At 36.5% G+C, this 19,897-nt stretch overlaps 1 protein-coding gene across 13 annotated transcripts in view; it reads right to left on the bottom strand.

Annotated features, from left to right (window-relative positions):
* PAM (peptidylglycine alpha-amidating monooxygenase) overlaps positions 1-19,897 on the bottom strand; it is a 285,194-nt gene that overhangs the window by 72,824 nt on the left and 192,473 nt on the right. For all 13 annotated transcript variants that reach the window (XM_028493105.2, XM_024120931.3, XM_024120939.3 and 10 more), the window contains 2 exons: positions 19,232-19,317; positions 17,640-17,723 (listed from right to left, as the gene is read on the bottom strand). In XM_028493105.2, the coding sequence (XP_028348906.1) occupies positions 17,640-17,723; positions 19,232-19,317 (170 nt within the window). The remainder of the gene's footprint in view (positions 1-17,639; positions 17,724-19,231; positions 19,318-19,897) is intronic.

The following is a 19,897-nucleotide window of genomic DNA, read 5'->3' as shown; positions in this document are numbered from 1 at the left end:
TTTGTAATGGTAAAGATATTAACAGTGAAAACATTAAGAGAATCATTTTTAAAAAGAAATGTAAAATCAAGTCTAATAATGCCTTAGAAGCGTATCATGGCATAGGAGGGTACTGCAGTACTGTTGGTTGAGTGGTAAGACTTCTAAAGAGTAGTCTGATGATGAAAGAAACAAGTACTTAGAGACACTGGATGAAACTTGAAAATAGCACTCAACCCAAATCTAATCTTGAGTAAGATGAAAACTGGATGACCCCTCACTCCACAAGGGTCTCAGTTTCCCTTTTTCGAGAAATTGCTCTCCTCTGCTTAGGCAGAGATGTATAACCACAGCAAGGTATTTTATCAAATATATAGACTCATGGAATTTCAGAATTGGAAGGGACCCTGGAGATGAAGGAGTTCAAATCTTGCACTTTATAGACAGGGGAAAAGAGGCTACCAAGACTGAGTGTTGGCCAAAGCAATTCAGCTAACTGATGACACACCTGTGTATCAAAACTAATTCTCGAATGTTAGTATTTAGTAAACATTATTTATGTAAAAAATGAGTTCTATTTCTTACAGACTTCCAAAGCATTTTATCTATGAAATGTCCTGAAGTTAAAATAAAGGAATTAAGCAAGAATTGATAAGTAACCAGTGGTACTTAAGGATATCCACTTAAGTAGGAAGTACATTTCTCTTAATGGGAGGTGAATGAATGGGATATGAGGTTATCCATTACATACCATTTAGCCTGCTTTTCTAATAATAGCTTTTAGTTCCTGCCTGGATTCATAGCTAAGTAGTAAAGTAAGTATGTAGAATAATGCATGATAATAACCTATTACATCTTAGGTCCTTAGAAGTCTGTTGATCTCTCTTAATCTTTCCCTCAAGAGATACATACACTTCATGGGCTCATCTTGTCCTGGTTGTTTCCTGCTTCAATTAAAAAAAATAGGTTAGGGCTTCCCTGGTGGCGCAGTGGTTGCGCGTCCGCCTGCCGATGCAGGGGAACCGGGTTCGCGCCCCGGTCTGGGAGGATCCCACATGCCGCGGAGCGGCTGGGCCCGTGAGCCATGGCCGCTGAGCCTGCGCGTCCGGAGCCTGTTCTCCGCAACGGGAGAGGCCGCAGCAGAGGAAGGGCCCGCATACCAAAAAAAAAAAAAAAAAAAAAAAAAAAAAATAGGTTAATCATCGATCCTGAGGGAACCAATGTGTTGTTATACACTACATCCCACTAACTGGAAAAGTCCTTCAGAAAGACAGTTGTAGAGTAGATTTTAATTCACTGCACTCTCCTCAGAAGATAAAGATAAAGGATAAAGCACACCCATTATCTACTATCCCACCCACAGTTTTAGATGACAGATCCTTTCCTTATGGAAGTACTGAAAAAGCATGCCTGGAACCATTGCCAAGTCTTATGAAAAACAAAGAAGTAACATCTTTAATAATAAAAATGTATTTTAGGAAATTTGTGAGCAAACAGTAAACTGTATCATACCTTTCCACCCTCTCAGAGTGTTCTGACATAATTTAAAGACCATCTTCTTGACTTTCTGCCTATCTTGAATTAACAGACAAGAATAAATCAAGGATATAATACACACCAATATGTTTTCAATAATATATGTACACAGAACTTGTAATAGCTATTTTACTGTTAAGCTGGTTTGATCTTTACCTTATGGTTCTTTGTTCTGAATAAACAACATTAAATTGATGGGACAGATCAATTGATGGGACTTTGCTGAGATTAAATCATGGCTCCCAAGGTGACGAAGAATAGATTACTTGGGGATTCATTTCTATAGTCAAGAAAAATTTCAGAGTCAAAATTACTTGGAAAATCCCACAGGAGAGTGGAAAGTGAGGTATCTTAATAGATCGAACACAGCCAGTTTTCTTGGCACTGGAGCAGATTGCTGTCAGTTTTGTCAGTTGGGCCATGTTGTTTTTAAAAAATGTTATTTCTATATAGTTGGACTGTCTTGTTATATAAGAAAGGTTATTTCTGTACATTTGAAACCCTGCAGCAGCAGAGAGATGGACACAAGCACAAGAGGCAAATAGGAAACCGCAGAGGGAATAGCAGATAAGGGTCTCGCGTTCATTCTGGGTACAGACACACTGAATGAAACCCTGGTTTTAATGAAGGCAAGACACAGCTCCTTTATTGTTTTTTGGTACCACTGGATTATAAATGCAGGTCCTAGAGTCACTTAACAGTACTCAGTAAAAAGATGATTCTCCAAATTAACCAGAAAATGCATATATTAAAGTGTTTTGTTAGTTTCCTCAAAACAAATTCTCAGTCTCCAAATTTCTCCTAGAGAAATCACTGAAAACATATTTTCGTATCAGGACTCTCCAGTTACAGATACATTGATAAAAATAGTCTCCACTCAAAAAGCACTAACACCTTAAGCCGTCACAGCAAACGTGTATCTGCTTAGCAAATATAACTGATATCGGTGCACTGTTAATATATGACACAAACTGCACAGAGGTTTTCCTGGGGGCTGCTGAAAGCTGGCTTAGCAGACAAGCCTTGGTGCTAAATAAACCAGCAATACCAAAAAAAAAATCTTCAAAAAAGAATTCCTTTTGAAGCTGTCACTGCAGTGAGTTAGCCTCTTTTGATTTTGTACTCACTGCTGTGGGACTAGAAATTACTAGCTTCCATTTGTCCTGTGGCAAGGAAGAGAAAATGCATTTTATCCATCCTGCAAGAAGACGACTTTCACAAATGATGGCCTGTGCTGTTCCCAAAAGAGATCAAATGGAAGGCAGGCAGGCAGGCTCACCAACGAGCTTTTATAATCTCTGTGTGTGGAGAATGTTGTGGCGGGACTAATGTCAGAGCACTTTCCTCTTTCCATCTTTTATGAATGCAAAGAAAAGAATCCATAGTGAAGCTTATGATTTATACTATCTCTTCTCTCAGAATTATGAGCCTGCTCCAGAATCATACTTCCAAGAAAGTAAAATTAAAAGACAAAAACCCATGAATCCTAGGTAAATACAGAATTTTTAAAAACGTGGCACAGTTTCTTTTTTTTAAAAATTATATTAGCACTTTAATATCCATGCTTTTCAAGGTGGAAGTGAAAGGTATTAAACACTTGACATGGTGATTACTTTTTTTTTTAAATTTTTCAATTTTATTTATTTTTTTATACAGCAGTTTCTTATTAGTCATCAATTTTATACACATCAGTGTATACATGTCAATCCCAATCTCCCAATTCATCACACCACCACCCCCACCCCCCCACCGCTTTCCCCGCTTGGTGTCCATACGTTTGTTCTCTACATCTGTGTCTCAATTTCTGCCCTGCAAACCGGTTCATCTGTACCATTTTTCTAAGTTCCACATATATGCGTTAATAGAGTTTTTAAATTAATGATTGTTTTTTGAACTTTTTGTTGAACTATATAATATACAGAAAATTGCACAAATCAGAAGTTACAGCTTCAGAAATTTTAAAAAACTAACACACTCCTGCAACCAGCACCCAAATCAAGAAGCAAAAACCCTCCACTTGTGGCCCCTCCCTGAGGCATTAAGTTTTAAATCTTTATTTTGTGTACACAGCATATTTAAACATTTATTTGCCTTTCTGAAGGTGCTGTCTTCTGGCACCTTTAACTAGCTTGTCCACTAGCTTCATGGGCTTTGGTCGGCAGTTTTTAAATATTATATCTGGTTACTAAGAGTTATTTTATTATTTCCCCTTTCTTTCAGTGAAAAGTCCTATCAACCACTTTTTACTTCTGCCTATCAGTTTTTAATATATATTCATTTTTTAATTGAAAGTCTAAATTTTCTTTTGCATTCTCCTAATTATTGTCTGTTCTCCCTACTGAGGGCAGAATGTAACTGCAAAAGTCTAGGAACCACAATAAAGGTACCAGAAGAATAAGTAATGGAATGAAAAGGAACTTTAAGAGTTTTAATCAAAGAAACTTTTATATTCAATTTGAAATATAAAGCTAAAAATCATATTTCTCATATAAAATTCTGTATTATGAATTCTTGAATTGTCTGGAGGATATTTTTTATATACATAAAAGGTTTACTTTTCCACCCCCTTTGGAATTCTCAACTACTTTGTGCAACAGTGTATTCTCCCTCTTTTATTTAACTTAAACCTCTAAGTGCTCATGAATGATAAGCAAAGAGAGGGTAACCTAGTGGCAATAACATCCTGTTTTGTTTTGCAAACAGGAAGTTTATAGTCTGCAAAAGCGGTAATTTAATTGGAATATATGCTTTTTGAAGCTCAACTTAAAATCAGTGGCTGTATTTTCAACCCAATTATCTTCATCAGCTTAAAATACTATATCGTGCATTGATTTTGTTTCTTCAATGAAAAAAATAAATTCAACGTATCTAATTTACATATAATTATGCATGCACGTAGTCTTTAGTATTAATTAGGAAATATACTTTGAATATTATAGCTCATATATTTGACTTAGCATTAATTTTCAGTCATTCAATATGTTTACATTGTAATTGGTATGAGGATTAATAAAGTAATCTTCATAAAGCACTTGTGAGTTGAGAAGTAGTATGGAAAACACTGAAACTGCTCAGTGACCCAAATTATCTCTCAAAATTCTCTGAGACCTTAAGCAAATCTTCATAATGTAAGATAAAGGGTTTGTTTAGAAGGGTTTGCAGTTACTGCTCAGATTTTATTCTCCTTTCTGTTATTATAGGTGATACATTACACTTAAGTTGGGGAAACAAGGGTAAGGAATACTTGCAAAGAAATGGAGCTAGAAAAGTGTTGGGTAGGGGAGATATCCCTACAAGAAGACAGCCTCTGGAAAATTTTCAAAGATGGAGAAAAGAAGAATTAATATAGAATGAGAAGAAATGGGGAGCAGGATAAAGGGTTTCCAAATGGGATGAAGAGGAGAGCAATGTTTTGTTGGCAGAAAGAGGGAGGTTAGAAGGGTCTCCTCCAGGCCTAAGGAAGGTTGGATTTTATTTTTCTAACAGAATTATTTTATAAATGTCATGAGATGTCATATTTGAATGGTTTTCATCATGGTCACGTATTTAGTTAGGGTATCTCTCGCATTTTACACGTAAGACAGTCAACTAACATAAAAAAGGAATTAATAGAAAATATGAAATAGAATGTACAAATCCTAGCCTTTCTAATGACTTCCGTCTTTTACCGGACTTCCTAGAACACAGTAAACAAACGTAAACATGCCAAAGCAATGAGGGGATTAGTAAGGGACAGGGTGTGGAAACCAGCCTGAGTATTTGCGGAGTGTGTGAAAAAATGCCTTGGATCTCCCAATTTTGATGTGAACCCATGAGCAAGTAACTTTATTTTTCCTCTTAATTTCTTTTGGTTAAAAAATAAAATATTATCTGCTATTAATTTAAATGAAAGTAATTAATGATTATGTACCCTGACCAGTTTCAAAAAAAGAGTTAATAATTATGGGTGATTAAAAAAGCATGAGCTGCAAAGGGGTAAATGAAGGTAAAGTATAAGGCTGTCTCAAAAACAACCAGAAAATAAAAGTGAAATGTGAGAAACTAAATAGCATTAGGGAAACTTTTCTTCCCTAAAAGACATCACTTAAGCTAAACATTATATTGTTCAATGTTACATTGCTCTAAAAAATACATTTTAAGGAAAAAAGAACATTCTGAACATATTCTTTAAAAAGCAATAATACTGCAGTGCTTTACATATCTTTTCATAACCAAATGAATGAAAATGCAATTCCTGATACTTAATGACCATATTTAGGTATTAAAATAAACAGGTGTCCCATGGAATGAATGAGATGAATAAGGACCATTAGTCTTCCAAACTGAAGATGATTAACAAAATTGAAATGCAGGAAGCTAGAGAATCAGGGAGCTTACACTGCCAAAAGCCAAAAAATATTTCAGGATAATAGGCTTCTTTTGGATCATTTGAGAGGCACTGAATAGTCCTAAAATGTTCCTATGACTCACGACAAGCTGCTTGTGTATAATGAAGGTTAGAGAAGAACATGAAGAACATCTTATTATAATTCTTCTGAAATCAGTGGGATTATCAAGTAACCTGGTGTAGAAATATCCCTACATAAGGGAAGTGGATTCTTTCATACATCAGAATGAAAAGGCATAAATGAGATGAGGTAAGCAACTCCAATCTTTATTCATATTTATTCTATTGTGCAAGGATAATTTCAATCCTCTTCCTTCCTAGTGGTTCAAAGGACTTTTAGAAGGACTGACTCCATTATTTGTTTTATATAGTTAGGACATGAACTTTGATAAACTACAAATTAGAAATTCAACACAAATTAAATTCTTTTAGCTTTTAATACCATTGGAATAGTAGCTATACCACCTCTGGCAAGTCACTTAACCTTTCTGAGTATCGATTTCCATTTCTGTAAAATAGAGGGGCTGGGCTAGATGGTCCCTTCCAGTCACACTGCTCTCCTTTTATCACTCCAAAGACTCAGTCTCTGTGTTATAACAAAACAAGTGCTTTAAAAATGAATTAGTACACAACACATAAGATCTACGGTTTTTACTATTTTCAGAAGAAAAGAAAATCAAAGTCATGGTTTCGTTTTCAATAATGCCTTTTCAGCCATGTTGCAATCTCTTCCCTTTATCTGAAAAGGCCTAAGAGGCTGTGGAATTTCATGCAGGTTGAATGTTACCTTCTTGCCAATCATATCTCTCTCCGAGTTGGCCTCATGGTCTCTGCCTCTCATTTTCTAGTCCCTGTCACCCCATATATTCCACTTAAAAATCAAAAATGTAAAAAATGGAAGGATATAACTTATTTTTTTTCATTGTTCAAAAAGGTTTATCTAGATTAACTGTCAAGAAGGAAGATGTGCACCCCTATATATGAAGAGGAGTGTATCCAAGAAAGTCATATATGTGTTGTGTCTTCTAGCATAATAGTAAAATAGCATTTTAAATCCAAACACCAAACTTTGTGAAAAACTTAAGAATAAATATAAACTCTCCTTCAAATTTCTAAGTGAAATAAAAAAGTGCTAGAATAACCAGACAGTAATTAAATGCATTTCCTTCTTTCAAAGCACCCCTTTTCTTAGGAGAATTGAGATTTAATTATACTTATTTTGATAAATGCAAATTATTCTGCTCATGTCCCAAGCCCCAGGAGATTTCCCTGATACACCTGTAGTACAGGAAGAAAAAATGTAGAAGTAACTTCAATCCTCCAGGAAACTTTGCGCCTCAGTTGTCAAACTTTAGTTTGCATAAAAATCAGCTGGGGAGCTTGTTAAAATTTCCGAATGCTGGGCTCAGTGATGTGCTGGTAACACACAAGCTCTCCGAAAAAAATATGCATGCGTGTGTAAATATACATTTATCATAGTTTTACTAATATAAAATATGTGTAGGACACAATTTACAAAAAATAATAAAATAAATAATATTCTTTATCATAAATTCCATATAACCAGTTGAATTTCACAGAATTATTTCCTTAATTTTGTTTTTGTTTCTTGATTTTTTTTAAACCAGATAGGAAGTTTACTTCTGACTCACATTAAAGTCCAATCTGATAGGAGTCCAGTGAGGTGGGGCTTGATGATCTTCTAGGGATCCGTCTGTATTTTTGCTTTCTCCCCTAGGATATTGCCCTCTTCTGCAAAGCCAAAGTTGGCTCACCACCACCATGCCTAAATGAATGCCCCTTAGAAGTGGAAAGAGCCACGTCCTTAATTTTTCCTTAATTTTTCTCTAGCCAACCTATGGTTATAACTGACGAGTGAGTCGTTTGGACAAGAATGTTTGTTGATATCCTTGTTTACTGAAAAACAAAGATTTATGTTGGAACTGCACTTGCTCGTCAACGAAGTGAGCAAAATCTTTGCAGTACTGGATAGTAGTTTTTGAATACTGAAAAAAATATTTCTTCAAATTTTTTGGCTATTCACAGTAATCGGCATTACTAATATTTTTTTCAGTGTTTTCTTAAATCTAAACAACCAACAAAATAATTTATGAAGCACTGATTTGTAGCATTTTTCAATTTCGATGGTGTAAATTTTCCCACTACGGTTAATTTCAAGCTACCAATGTGACATTACTGAACACTGGGTTGGAAAGACACACTATTTTATACTATTTCCACGATACAGATACAATAGATATAAATACCCTCCAGAGCAAAGATAGTAGTAAAGTGTAGTAAAATAGTTAGGGAAGGATGACCTTTGAGTATTTATTGCCTTTATGTTTAATCAGGGCTATACTTAACCATCAGCTCACTAACTATCTGAAAATTAGCAATTGGCTCTTACGGGTCAATATGAACCAGCTCTAGTACACCACTGCCTAGCCTCTACTTTTTGTGCATTTGATTCAGTAGGTCTGGTTGGAACCAGGAATTTTCATTTTAAAAAGCACTCCAAGGGCTTCCCTGGTGGCGCAGTGGTTGAGAGTCTGCCTGCCAATGCAGGGGACACGGGTTCGTGCCTCGGTTCGGGAATATCCCACATGCCGCGGAGTGGCTGGGCCCGTGAGCCATGGCCGCTGAGCCTGTGCATCTGGAGCTTGTGCCCCGCAATGGGAGAGGCCACAACAGTGAGAGGCCCAAGTACCGGAAAAAAAAAAAAAAAAAAGCACTCCAAGAAGATTCTGGCACAAGTAGCCCACAGATCAGATTTTGACTGTACATGGACTATGTACTATAGAGGTAATTCTATTAAGAACTTCCAGCTAATTCTAATCCTTTTAATGAAACAGTAAGAGGAGTTCCTTGGTTTAAGTAAACACTGGGCAAAATGTTTCAATTGTGAAAACATCTAGTGCAGGTAAGGATATGAGGTTTGCTCATTCACTATGGATTGTAAATTGGAAAAACTGTTTCATCAGGTAATTTGGTGGAATCCATTAAGGTTTCAACACTCCATAACCCCCAAATCCCATATCTAGAAATCTACCCTGCAGGAGCAATACATGGTTACATAAAACATTTCTAACATTAAAGTTCACTGCAGCATTGCTTGTAATAGCAAAAAACTCAGAACTTAAACGTCTTTAATGGGGAACAGGATATATAAATTATAATATATCCACACAACAGAATACTAGGCAGTCATTATAAATAATGAAGAGCTGTCCATGTGCTGCCTTAGAAATATTCCCAGAGTATGTTGTTAAATTAAAAACAACAGCAGATGCAGATCTGTGGAGAGTGTGATCTGAATTTTGTCCAAAAAAGAAAAGAAGTGCAGATATACATACATATCTGTGCTTTCTGTGTGTATATAGAAATGCTGGGATAAGCATATGAAAACCTGGCAGATATAAATTCAGTTACCTGGGGTTCGGGGTTGGGGTGGAAGGAAAATGGCATTGAAGAAGGTATATTATAGATTTTTTTTCTTTTGAATCCATATACCTTTTCTTCAATAGCTTTACTGAGATATAATTTACATATGTTACAATTCACCCCTTTAAAGTGTACAATTCAATGGTTTTTTAGTATATTCACAGATCATATGCAACTGTCACCTCATATTATAGATTTTTAAATAGTTAGGTATTGTGAGTAACTTTTGTACTTTTCTTTTTAATGGCTTTTTGTATTTTCCACAAAATGAAAAATAAAGTTTGGGAGAGATTATTTTAATGGGAAAATATTCAGATATATCCAGAGTCCTCCAATCCTTGTTAGTATTTTAACCAATTAACTCAAGTATTAAGCAACAGGTTTCTTTGCTCCCATACTAGAACTATTTGCAATTCTGAAACCTGAAAAGCTTTGGAAGCCTAAAGTTTTTTTTCATAGTGTTTGGCAGCAAAAGCCGATCTGAATGAATGTGATGCTACTTACGTCTGTCTTTATCCCTTGTAGTGTGACCATTTGAACGTTTTGCTAAAGGAATATTAGCATATTTGATTAGGGATAGTGTCTCAGATGCCCAGAGGTGATACAATGTAATATATGATTTATGTACTTGAAAACCTTTCAAAAAGGTTTAAAGTTCTTAATTCCAAATTGCATCTGTCCCAAAGCACGTGAATAAAAGTCTGTGCCCCTACATCAAGGAATATTAGACAAATAGAAAGTGGGAGGTAGGGAAGGAAGAAAGGAGACTTGCTGCATGGCACAGGTATCCCAGCCTTGGGAGAGAAAAGAGAAACTGAGGTCAAGTTCACCCTTCCTGGGACCACAGGGCTGCTGTCCCTGGAGTCGAACTTGGAAACACTATGTGTTCCCTGGAACAAAATATCATGTTGAGAACTAACCTTCTATATGCCGGAAGGGATAAGGCTTGCTGGAATGTTGTGCATGTCAGGGTCTTATTCAGAGAAGGCCAGGCTGAATGCTAGAAAGGTGCCATCTCTGTCTCCTTTAGTGTAGAGACTCAATGGCTTTCAGGCATCTCCCTGGGGGAGGGGAATCATTAATAACACCGTCCACATTTGGAATTTCAAAGGAGATTCTTAAACATGGAAAGTAATCCAGAACACCTGAAAATACGTGGGTTTAAATACCCCGATCCATAGCATCCCTCACTTTGCAGAGGAGAGAGTAAAAGCAGGCTTGGTATATATCTCCCTGGAAGGCATGCAGGAGGAAGCTACTTCAACAGATTTAGAAAAGACAACACAGGCAGCAACAGGGAGCAATATTCCACCAGTTTCCCACTATCTCTGCAATCAGGTATCAGGGAGTCAAGAGCACCTCTAATGATTACACTGAAGTCAGAGTAGTCTGCTTTATACTGGAATGAAATAATTTGAAGTGTAGCTGCCCTGCCACTGATCTATGCTCCACCTTGTTCAAAAATGCATTAGCAAGGGATTCTTCCCCAGCCCACAATTTCAAAGCTTTTTCCATAGCTTCCCAGCAGAGTCTTGTAAGAGGCAGACATGCAGCAGGAATCACAGTGGCATTAGAATTCCTCCAGAGTCCTCTGTTTTCCCTTCTGCCTGCCACTGTCTCCCTTCCCTCATGCTCACCCTACTACTCCTTCAGTGGTAGCGAGAAAGGAGCCCCTTGTGTGTGTACGTGTACAGGTGTGGAGCGCGCATTTCACGAATGCATGACCTATGTCTAGTAACACCCACCTGTCCGGAACTAAGCTATTCAGAAGCCACACCCAAACGGATCATAGCCAGGATGGAACAACACAGGAGGGCAAGAAGAAATCAAATCTGAAGGTTACCAAGTCCAGGCACTGTGTTCCCATGATTTTATTCAAAAAGTTCCCTCTAAGGGTTTCAGTTCAGAGTCTGTTTACCCTAAATTTATAAACAATTATATGAAATTTAGCTGCCTAGATTCCATATCATCAATTTAGTACAAGGCAGAAGGATGCCTGTAGGAAATCAATCTGGCAACATGAAATCTTTTTCTAAACTAGGTGTGGTCTTGTTTGCTTCTCAACCCCCTCTCTTATTGCACTGACTGTACAGGCTCATGCAATTACAGTTACTGTTTTATTTTCAATTGCCCCCACTGGATGAAGGCCAACTTTTGTTCTTACTCATCTTTGTCTCTATGCGCTGCTCTGTTTGAATTAAAATGAGTTGAAGTGGTAGCATGACAACAGAAGAAGTTACATAAAATAGAGAGAAGCAGATAGAAGAAGGCAACAAGCCCAGTAAGATGAAAAAACTCTATCTACTCCTAAAATTTGGAGGGAAAAAATTGTGCAGTAGCTGATATCCAGAATGATATCCCAAAATTATGAAGGAAAGGGAGAAAGGGATAAGGAAGACAACTAACATTTATTGCCAGTCTGCTCTGTGTTGGGCACAGCATTAGGTATTTAACATCTGCACCTATTTTAATTTCATGAGATGCATTATATATTTGGGAAAGATTTCTGTCCAAAATGTTTTAAGGCTATAGTACTTAGAGCGTTAAAACCTTAGCTTTCTGGAAAACTTGGCTACTGAAAATGATTTGTTCTTTAAGGGTTCTAACTAGAATTTTGTGATCTGATTTTACTAATATAACCCCAGAAATTTGGAGATGAAATTTCTTAGAGCTCACCCTTACATAATGGAGAGTCAAAAACAGGATCCCTCGGTTTCATTCATCTCATTTAGAATATAAGTATTAAACATTCACTCTAAGGAAAATGAATTGTTTAGCTGTACTCCCAGGAACATGCTAAAATGTAGGTGTACTTTGAGGGCTGTGATGGAGTAGACGCAAGCTGTGTGTGTGTGTGTGTGTGTGTGTGTGTGTGTGCGTGTGTGTGTGTGTGTGTGATCTGTACCCTTGATAATACCTGTTAGTTTTCTTATATGCACCGAGAGCTTAAGGACAGTAAACAGTTTATAGCATGGAAATTTTGCCAACTCAAAGACAGAGATTATGCACTTGGGAAGAAATTCTTGCCTCCTTTTTAAGATATCAGCTCCAAACTTCAGTTGGTGAGTGCAAGAGTTTTCTAATTTGAGAAATGAGTTATTGTTGGAGACTAGTAAGCTAATGCCGGAAACTCTGTAAAGAAGAGGCCACTTTTCTTGATTCCCCTGGGCCAAAACATCTAGAAGAAAAGTGGCAAATTTCTGCAACAATCTCAGCAGACTTTTCTCTATGGAATAAAACTTTATAGAAAAAATTTGGCAATGAAAAAAAGAAAGAAAGAAAGAAAAAGGACCAGGAGGAATCTCTAGTTCCTGCTATTCTAATTTCCTTAAGGGCAGGAATTTGGTCTTACAGTTTATCTCTGTATAACTGAACTATGAATAATGAAAAAGTCTGTGGAGAACAGGAAACAGAGCATAACTAGGAAAAGTCCACTGGCAACGTGACAGACATAAATACAGCTCTGTGTCTAAACATAGCAAGAAATTTTGACACCCTTGAAAAGTAACCAACATATTCTTTATATTATGGGCAACTATGGCAAAAGGTTGCATTTAGGGGAATTTATATCACTTTAAAGCCTTTTACAGGAACTATAATGACAGTAGCTAACATCGAGTGCTTACCAGATAACTTTATAGGAACCATTATGATCCCATTTTATAGATGAGGAGGGCAGAGAAGTTTAGAAACTTGGTGAGGATAACAAAATTAGCAAGTGCCATTGTCAGGCCATCTGGTCTTAGAGTTTAATCATGTAACCAAATACTATGCTTATACTGGACACACATTTCTAATTGGGTTATATTCTCTTTTCCACAGAATATTAATCTATAAAAAGTTATAAAGCTTACATTAAAAAAGAACTCATTCTGGCCTTCCAGAGCGCCTTCCAGGCTCGCCCTGGCCTCCTAACACCCCAATCTTTCTTCATAAGGCTGGTAGCTTTCCCATGCACTCAAGCCTAGGACTGAAGTGAAAATCTGATCAGGTTACTGCTGATAAGCACTCTGGGTGCTTTCAGAATAAAGTCCTAACACGGATCTGTATGGTCTGGTCCCCACCTTTCAGCTCTCTTCTCCTTTCTTGCCACTTACCCCTTTGCATTTCACACTCCAGTAAGGCCAAATCACCAAGAGTTCCTTGCGGACATGAGGCTTTTCACCCCCACCATGGCCATGCACATACTTCGTCGGGAACATGTCTTTCCCCTGCTCCCATTTATCTGCAGTCTCCTGATCACCATTCAAATCTTTGCAATAGTTCCATCTTCTAAGAAGCCTTTCCTAGACAAAGTCCCACTGCCTTTCCAGGCAGACCTGTCCCGCTCCACCTCTCCACGGCCTCCATATCTGGGGTGTGTTTCTATTACTGCCTATAAACGCACTGTTCCTGTGCTTGTCTCTCCTGCTAGAATGTACTATCCTCCTTTGGGCAAGAAGATCAGTATACCCAGCACTAGCCCAGGTCTGACATTATGATTGACATGGCATTTAATAAAGTTGGCTCCTTTTAAATGACACTTGACAGTTTCACATTCTGCTCAATTTCCAAAACAAACAACAACCAAAACAAAACAAATATTTTGGGTATCCCACAGACCTATCTTTTCCTACTACTAGGCCTCCCAGTCCAAGATATAACCAGCTGGCTTCAGGTTATGTTCTCTCTGATACTTTATCACATTCCAACAAACTTGAGAAGATATTTTACCTTCACTGTTCATGCTTTATTAAAGAGAAGTCCTAGGCTTCTCAACTCTCTAAAACCTTCCCTATGTGGAAAAATGCTCATACCCTTAAGCCAAACATTTTCCCACTTTTCAACAGAGTGCAGTGATTTTCTCATAATGTTAATCTGCTTCTGATTTATAATTTATATTCTTAAAAATATCATCAAGGGCTTCCCTGGTGGCGCAGTGGTTGAGAGTTCGCCTGCCGATGCAGGGGACGTGGGTTCGTGCCCTGGTCCGGGAAGATCCCACATGCCACGGAGCGGCTGGGCCCGTGAGCCATGGTCACTGAGCCTGCGCGTCCGGAGCCTGTGCTCCACAACGGGAGAGGAAACAACAGTGAGAGGCCCGCGTACCGCAAAAAGAAAAAAAAAAAATCATCAATAGTTCTAATACCGTGAAGTTCAAATCTTCACTGACACTAAGATGATTATGTATATATATATATAATACATATATAACATATCTATAATGCATTTTTAATCATTAAAAGATATGTTATAATTCCACTTCTAGGTTCATCTGGAGATAAGTGTGTGATCACAATATAGAACCTTTTTAAAGTATAAGTCACTTTTTATAGTTAATCAGGCACATAGAGATAATTACTTTAACTCTTTTTTGTCAGGAGGGTATGAGTGGGAATGCAGCGCACAAACTGGCAGGTACTGGCAGGTATTTAACATAGTGCTTATATCCGTGGAATTTAAAAACATGAAGAGAATGTTATAACATTGTAAAGGAAAAAAGAAATCACATGATCCTGTCTCTCATGCTTATTGACTGTTTCCTTTTATTCCTTGTTCCTTATAATCCTTGGAAATATACAAGCATACATACGGTTTTATGTAGTCTGTATAAAATTTTATGATTTGCTATTTTTGTTGTTATATCATTTATTTAATTAGTCCCCTATTAAGGGACATTTGTTAACTTTCCAGGTTTTCATATTACTAGTTAATGGTATATAAATAACTGTGGGTAGGTAGCTCATTAGAAAACAAACAAACCAAAAAATCCAACAAAACCCTTCCTTTAGTTTAGGATGAAAGCCTAGAGCAAGATTTTAATGTTTTATATAAAATGTATATAATATGATAAAGTTGCTTTCTAAAACACTGCACTAATTCACAAAGCTCCCCAAACTGTAGCATATTCATCTAAGCCCTGGCAGTCCTGGGTTTTATAATTCAATCTCCACTCACACCCAATTAAGTAAACGCAAAATGCTCTGTCGTTGTTTTAGTGAGATCTGATATTTTGCCGCGTGTTTACTTACTATTCTAAGCCATGTATAGTTTAAGGCACAAGATAGTATCTAATGCTACTGAAAGAATTATATGGGTGAAATTTTTTTGTTTACATTTTTATTACATTATCATAGGATCTATGAATTATAGGTCCTACCTCATATGCACCTTCTTTTAGAAAAATGCTTCTCAAAAAAGTGAAAAATGAAAAACTAGTATGAAAGTTTCTAATCAGTCTCTTATAGTAATAATAACTATATATTTATATATTAAATATCAATACTTTTTAACTACCCCATATTAGACATAAATTATAAAATAAAATTAATTCCTCATCGGTAAGAAGTTAATTTAAATTAAATTATTACAGTAATATGTTTTAAAAACTAGCATATTATGTATCATCCATTTCCCCTGGGGTATCAGTACGGTATCTGTTAGGAGGTACTACAAAGCTCAGAGGAATTAGGCTGAAAAGTCAAGTCTAGGGTTCTATAGAAGGATGGAGAGTAAGGGTGGGGTCCTGTATGTGTGGACACTACCAGCTACTTTAGTTGTGGTAACTGGGGAAAGCCTTCCTCGCTTCTTTGGAAAAATAATAGTCTTGTCAATGCTGTGGAAGTCAGCAGTCTTAGAATCTGCCTGTTCCCCTGATACCAACATGGTAAATTTTTAGAGCAGATAATTTGTGTCTTTGTTTCTCAAACATGAACATTATTTATTCCTCTGTTTTCAACAAAACCTTGGCTCAGCACTACAATTAACAACTTAAGATTTTAGGTCCTGTTCCAAAAATGGAAAGCTATTTATATATAGCTCAAAGCATATTTTTTATAAAAAACAGGTTTTACTTGGAAGTTAGGTTCATGAGCTGGTCCACAGGAGCTTGTTTAATCGATAATATATCTGATTGTAGTACTAATTATAATTTTTCATTATATAAATTTATTCTTTACAAAAAAATTTTATTCAAGTATAGTTGACATAAATTTCTCCTGTTAAAAGATTCCTTCTTAGCAGCATTGTCAGAAAGAATAGGGACTAGTAATTTATTTATATTACTAGAAGCAAGCCGCTGGAGAGTCAGCATGTTTTGTAACACAAAACATGTTTAATCGATAATATATCTGATTGTAGTACTAATTATAATTTTTCATTATATAAATTTATTCTTTACAAAAAAATTTTATTCAAGTATAGTTGACATAAATTTATTCTTTCTAACATCCTTTTCCAGAGGAAGACTGCATTTATTGTCCCAGTCCTGAATGCTGAGAACCTATGGAAACTTTCAGCATGGGGTGCTCTCAGCCAGGGCCCCAGAGGATATTTCATAGGCAGAGATGGATATGTACTTCTAAACTTAGTTGCTGGATAGAAAGCTAATGCATCTAGAGAGCAAAATTTATTAGGTTAGTTAGTAGAAAAATAGTGTTAGAGAACTCAAGAAAACATGTAGAAGTCAGCAAGACAAAGTAGAAAGGCTGACAAGCCAAGAAGAAGACTGCTTAATATTTACACTCCTGTGAACACCAAAGTGTGAACCTGGAATGCAGTTGGAGTTTGACTAAATGCAGCAGAAGGAATAATAAGCCTAGTCTTGGTTGCCTTGGGAACAGGGTCCCTTCCTCATGTTAATGATTCTATGATAAGAAAAGGAGCACTTAAACAAAGTGCATGGTAATATGGGTAGACCAGCAAGTGTCTAGGGCAGTGTTCAGCAGCCTCTATGGAGTGGGTGGGGTCCGCGCATTGGTGCAGTAGGCAACAGATGAAGTGGCAAGTGTGGATTACAGATAAACCACTGACATGAACCTGAGCATTTGAGAACTTTTAAAAATTTTTTAAAAAACAATAAATTTATATAATGAAAAATTATAATTAGTACTACAATCAGATATATTATCGATTAAACATGTTTTGTGTTACAAAACATGCTGACTCTCCAGCGGCTTGCTTCTAGTAATATAAATAAATTACTAGTCCCTATTCTTTCTGACAATGCTGCTAAGAAGGAATCTTTTAACAGGAGACGGTGGATAAGATAATACATTGGAAAGGAAGAGAACCCTGAAGTCAGCATAAGAGAAAGCACAGTAGGATGCATAAGAGAATATGTGCATAAGAGATTATAACTTTCAAAATAAAAGTTATTTCTTCAATAGTCTCAAATTCCAAGAGACAAAAGCAGCTGTTTACTAGTGAGCAGAGGGTGTAGTCAATTCTTCATTTTATTATATAGAAAACAGTATATATATTTTAAACAATATAGTATTGAAGTTGAGCTTAGTTCCAACATTTCAAAACTTACCTCTAAAAGCACTAATATCCCCATAGTGTACTTGTAGTACAAAGTACTTGCTTCCAGTCTCTCCTCCAACTCTGAATCCAACACCTGAAGATATTCAAAAGAAGATAAATTAATATTTTAGAAATGGAAGTTAAATAGAGCTAATCAAAGGTTGCTGATCTATGAAATCCAAAGGGAAAGAAAATAGCACATAATATATGAAATTATGTTATATGAAGATGGAAATAAACTAGGCATTCAATGAAAATCTCTGATATAACCTATCATTCCTTCTCTAAGCTCTGATAGAATTCTATTCGTAGTCTCCACTTCAGAACCAGAGTGATCACTTACACTTTAAGAGGACAACTCACTCATTTTTCAAGAAACAGAACAAAACAAAACAAAATTTTTTCCCTGGTGATTACATAACAGACATATGTAAACCCATTCTTTCATTTTGTTTTGTATATACTCATATTCATTTTTATTTTCTGATTGAATATAGGAAACAGACTTCTTAGGACCATCTCAGGAAATTGTTTTTCTTCCCATACAAAAACAGGTATCTGCAAAAATATCATTGAAGAAACCAATTACCTACTAGATTACAATGTCAATAAAGTTTTGGAATCTGAAGGGTGCCTAAGAGTTTTACTGTTAGTAGAGTTTGCTAGTAAGCTAAAAAAAAATCTACCGAGAAAATATTAATAGACAGAGAAAAAAAATTTTTTAATCTTCTCTACCAATGGATCTGAAAAACATCAACAAATCTATGACAAACCTCCCTATTAGTTTCCAAACTTGTTTGATAGTGGCTGCCTGGTAAACCCTAGAGAGGATTCTGACACTCATTTGAAGTAAAGCAAAACAGAAATCAAACTATTGGGTGAAAGAGAGGCTCAAGGATGTATTGCACAATGCATGGAATATAGTCAATATTTTGTAATAACTATAAATAGAAAGCAACCTTTAAAACCGTATAAAAAGATTAAAAATATTAAAGAATTTAACAATTAGTGCAGGCATGAGTTAGGGAGGCATCAAAAGATGCCATCCCTCCATCCCTAAGCCACGGCAGTCCTATTCTGTTTCAGAACTATACATTCACTTTGATACTAAGGAAGATCCAGGTAATAAAGGAGAGTCTGGTAATTCACTCACACATTGGAAGCTATGAACAGTTTAGAGGTGAATTCAGAAAGCCAGCTGAGGTTTGGCATCACATTAAATACCCAGGTTCCAGGACTATTAAAAATCTGTTTGCTGAAATGGCAATTTATTTAATTCCTAGCTCTCTTGGCTCGTGAAATGCTCCTGCTGTCAAGAACCAATGTGCCTCAGGCCAAAGGTGGCTTGAGGTGTACTCGTTATTTTCTAATTCTATCTAAACCGTTGTGTGAGCCAATTACTTATCAAAGAGAGGCAGAGAAAGAATAACAACCTAAATGAAACCTTTTCAATATAAAGCAGGCAATAAGGGTACTTTTTAGCGTGAAATTGCAACACAGAACATGGTCAAGAGCTGTTGGAAAGAACATATAATAAAAAGTACTTTGGAATCAAAAACTAAGCAGTTTAATATAAGGCTATCCAAGAGGCCTCAGGTATACCTTTGGGGAGTCTGGTTGGGGGAGCATTTCTTGCCCAGGCATATAGAATATTGGCTTTATCTGTACAGGTTCCTTCATCACAAAACCTGAAGAAAAAAAAGTAGCTATAAGTGAAGATTCAATTAGTAAAGTGCATAAATCTCTTCCCATGGGAGGAGTGGGGAGGGAGAGGTATTTGAAAACAAAGTAAAGTACATCAATATACCATCATTATAGTCATATCAGCTTTAAGACCGTAAAGGACACTGGAGCGAAGAACAATTTTATATGTGAAAAAGCACCTATAAAGGGAGATGTTTTTGTTAGTTGCCTGATGTGAAACAATCCTGTGAGGTAGATATACAGTTTAATTCAATATGTCCATCCTTGGAATGTACTCCATGTAATCAGGTAGAAAAGTAAGCATTACACAAAGGGTGTGTAAACCAAAGCCAATGCAGTGGAAATTTGGAAGTGGACTAAAAGAAACATCATACGCATTTCCCATTTGGGGATCGGTGGCATTTATAGTGCCTACCCTTAGTAGGGTGAACAATACAAGTATATCCCACTCACAGGGTTCTTGTGGCTTCTTTAAAGTTTATGGATACTGGTTATGCCATTTATAAATTGTTTCAAGTCACTTAATCTTACAGAGCCTCAGTTTTCTCTCTTGTAAAACAGGGA

This window comes from Physeter macrocephalus, chromosome 8 (genome assembly GCF_002837175.3).
Source record: "Physeter macrocephalus isolate SW-GA chromosome 8, ASM283717v5, whole genome shotgun sequence".
Taxonomy (NCBI): Eukaryota; Metazoa; Chordata; class Mammalia; order Artiodactyla; family Physeteridae; genus Physeter; species Physeter macrocephalus.
The sequence above is the reverse complement of the archived record's forward strand: the minus strand, read 5'-3'. Positions and strand labels throughout refer to the sequence as shown.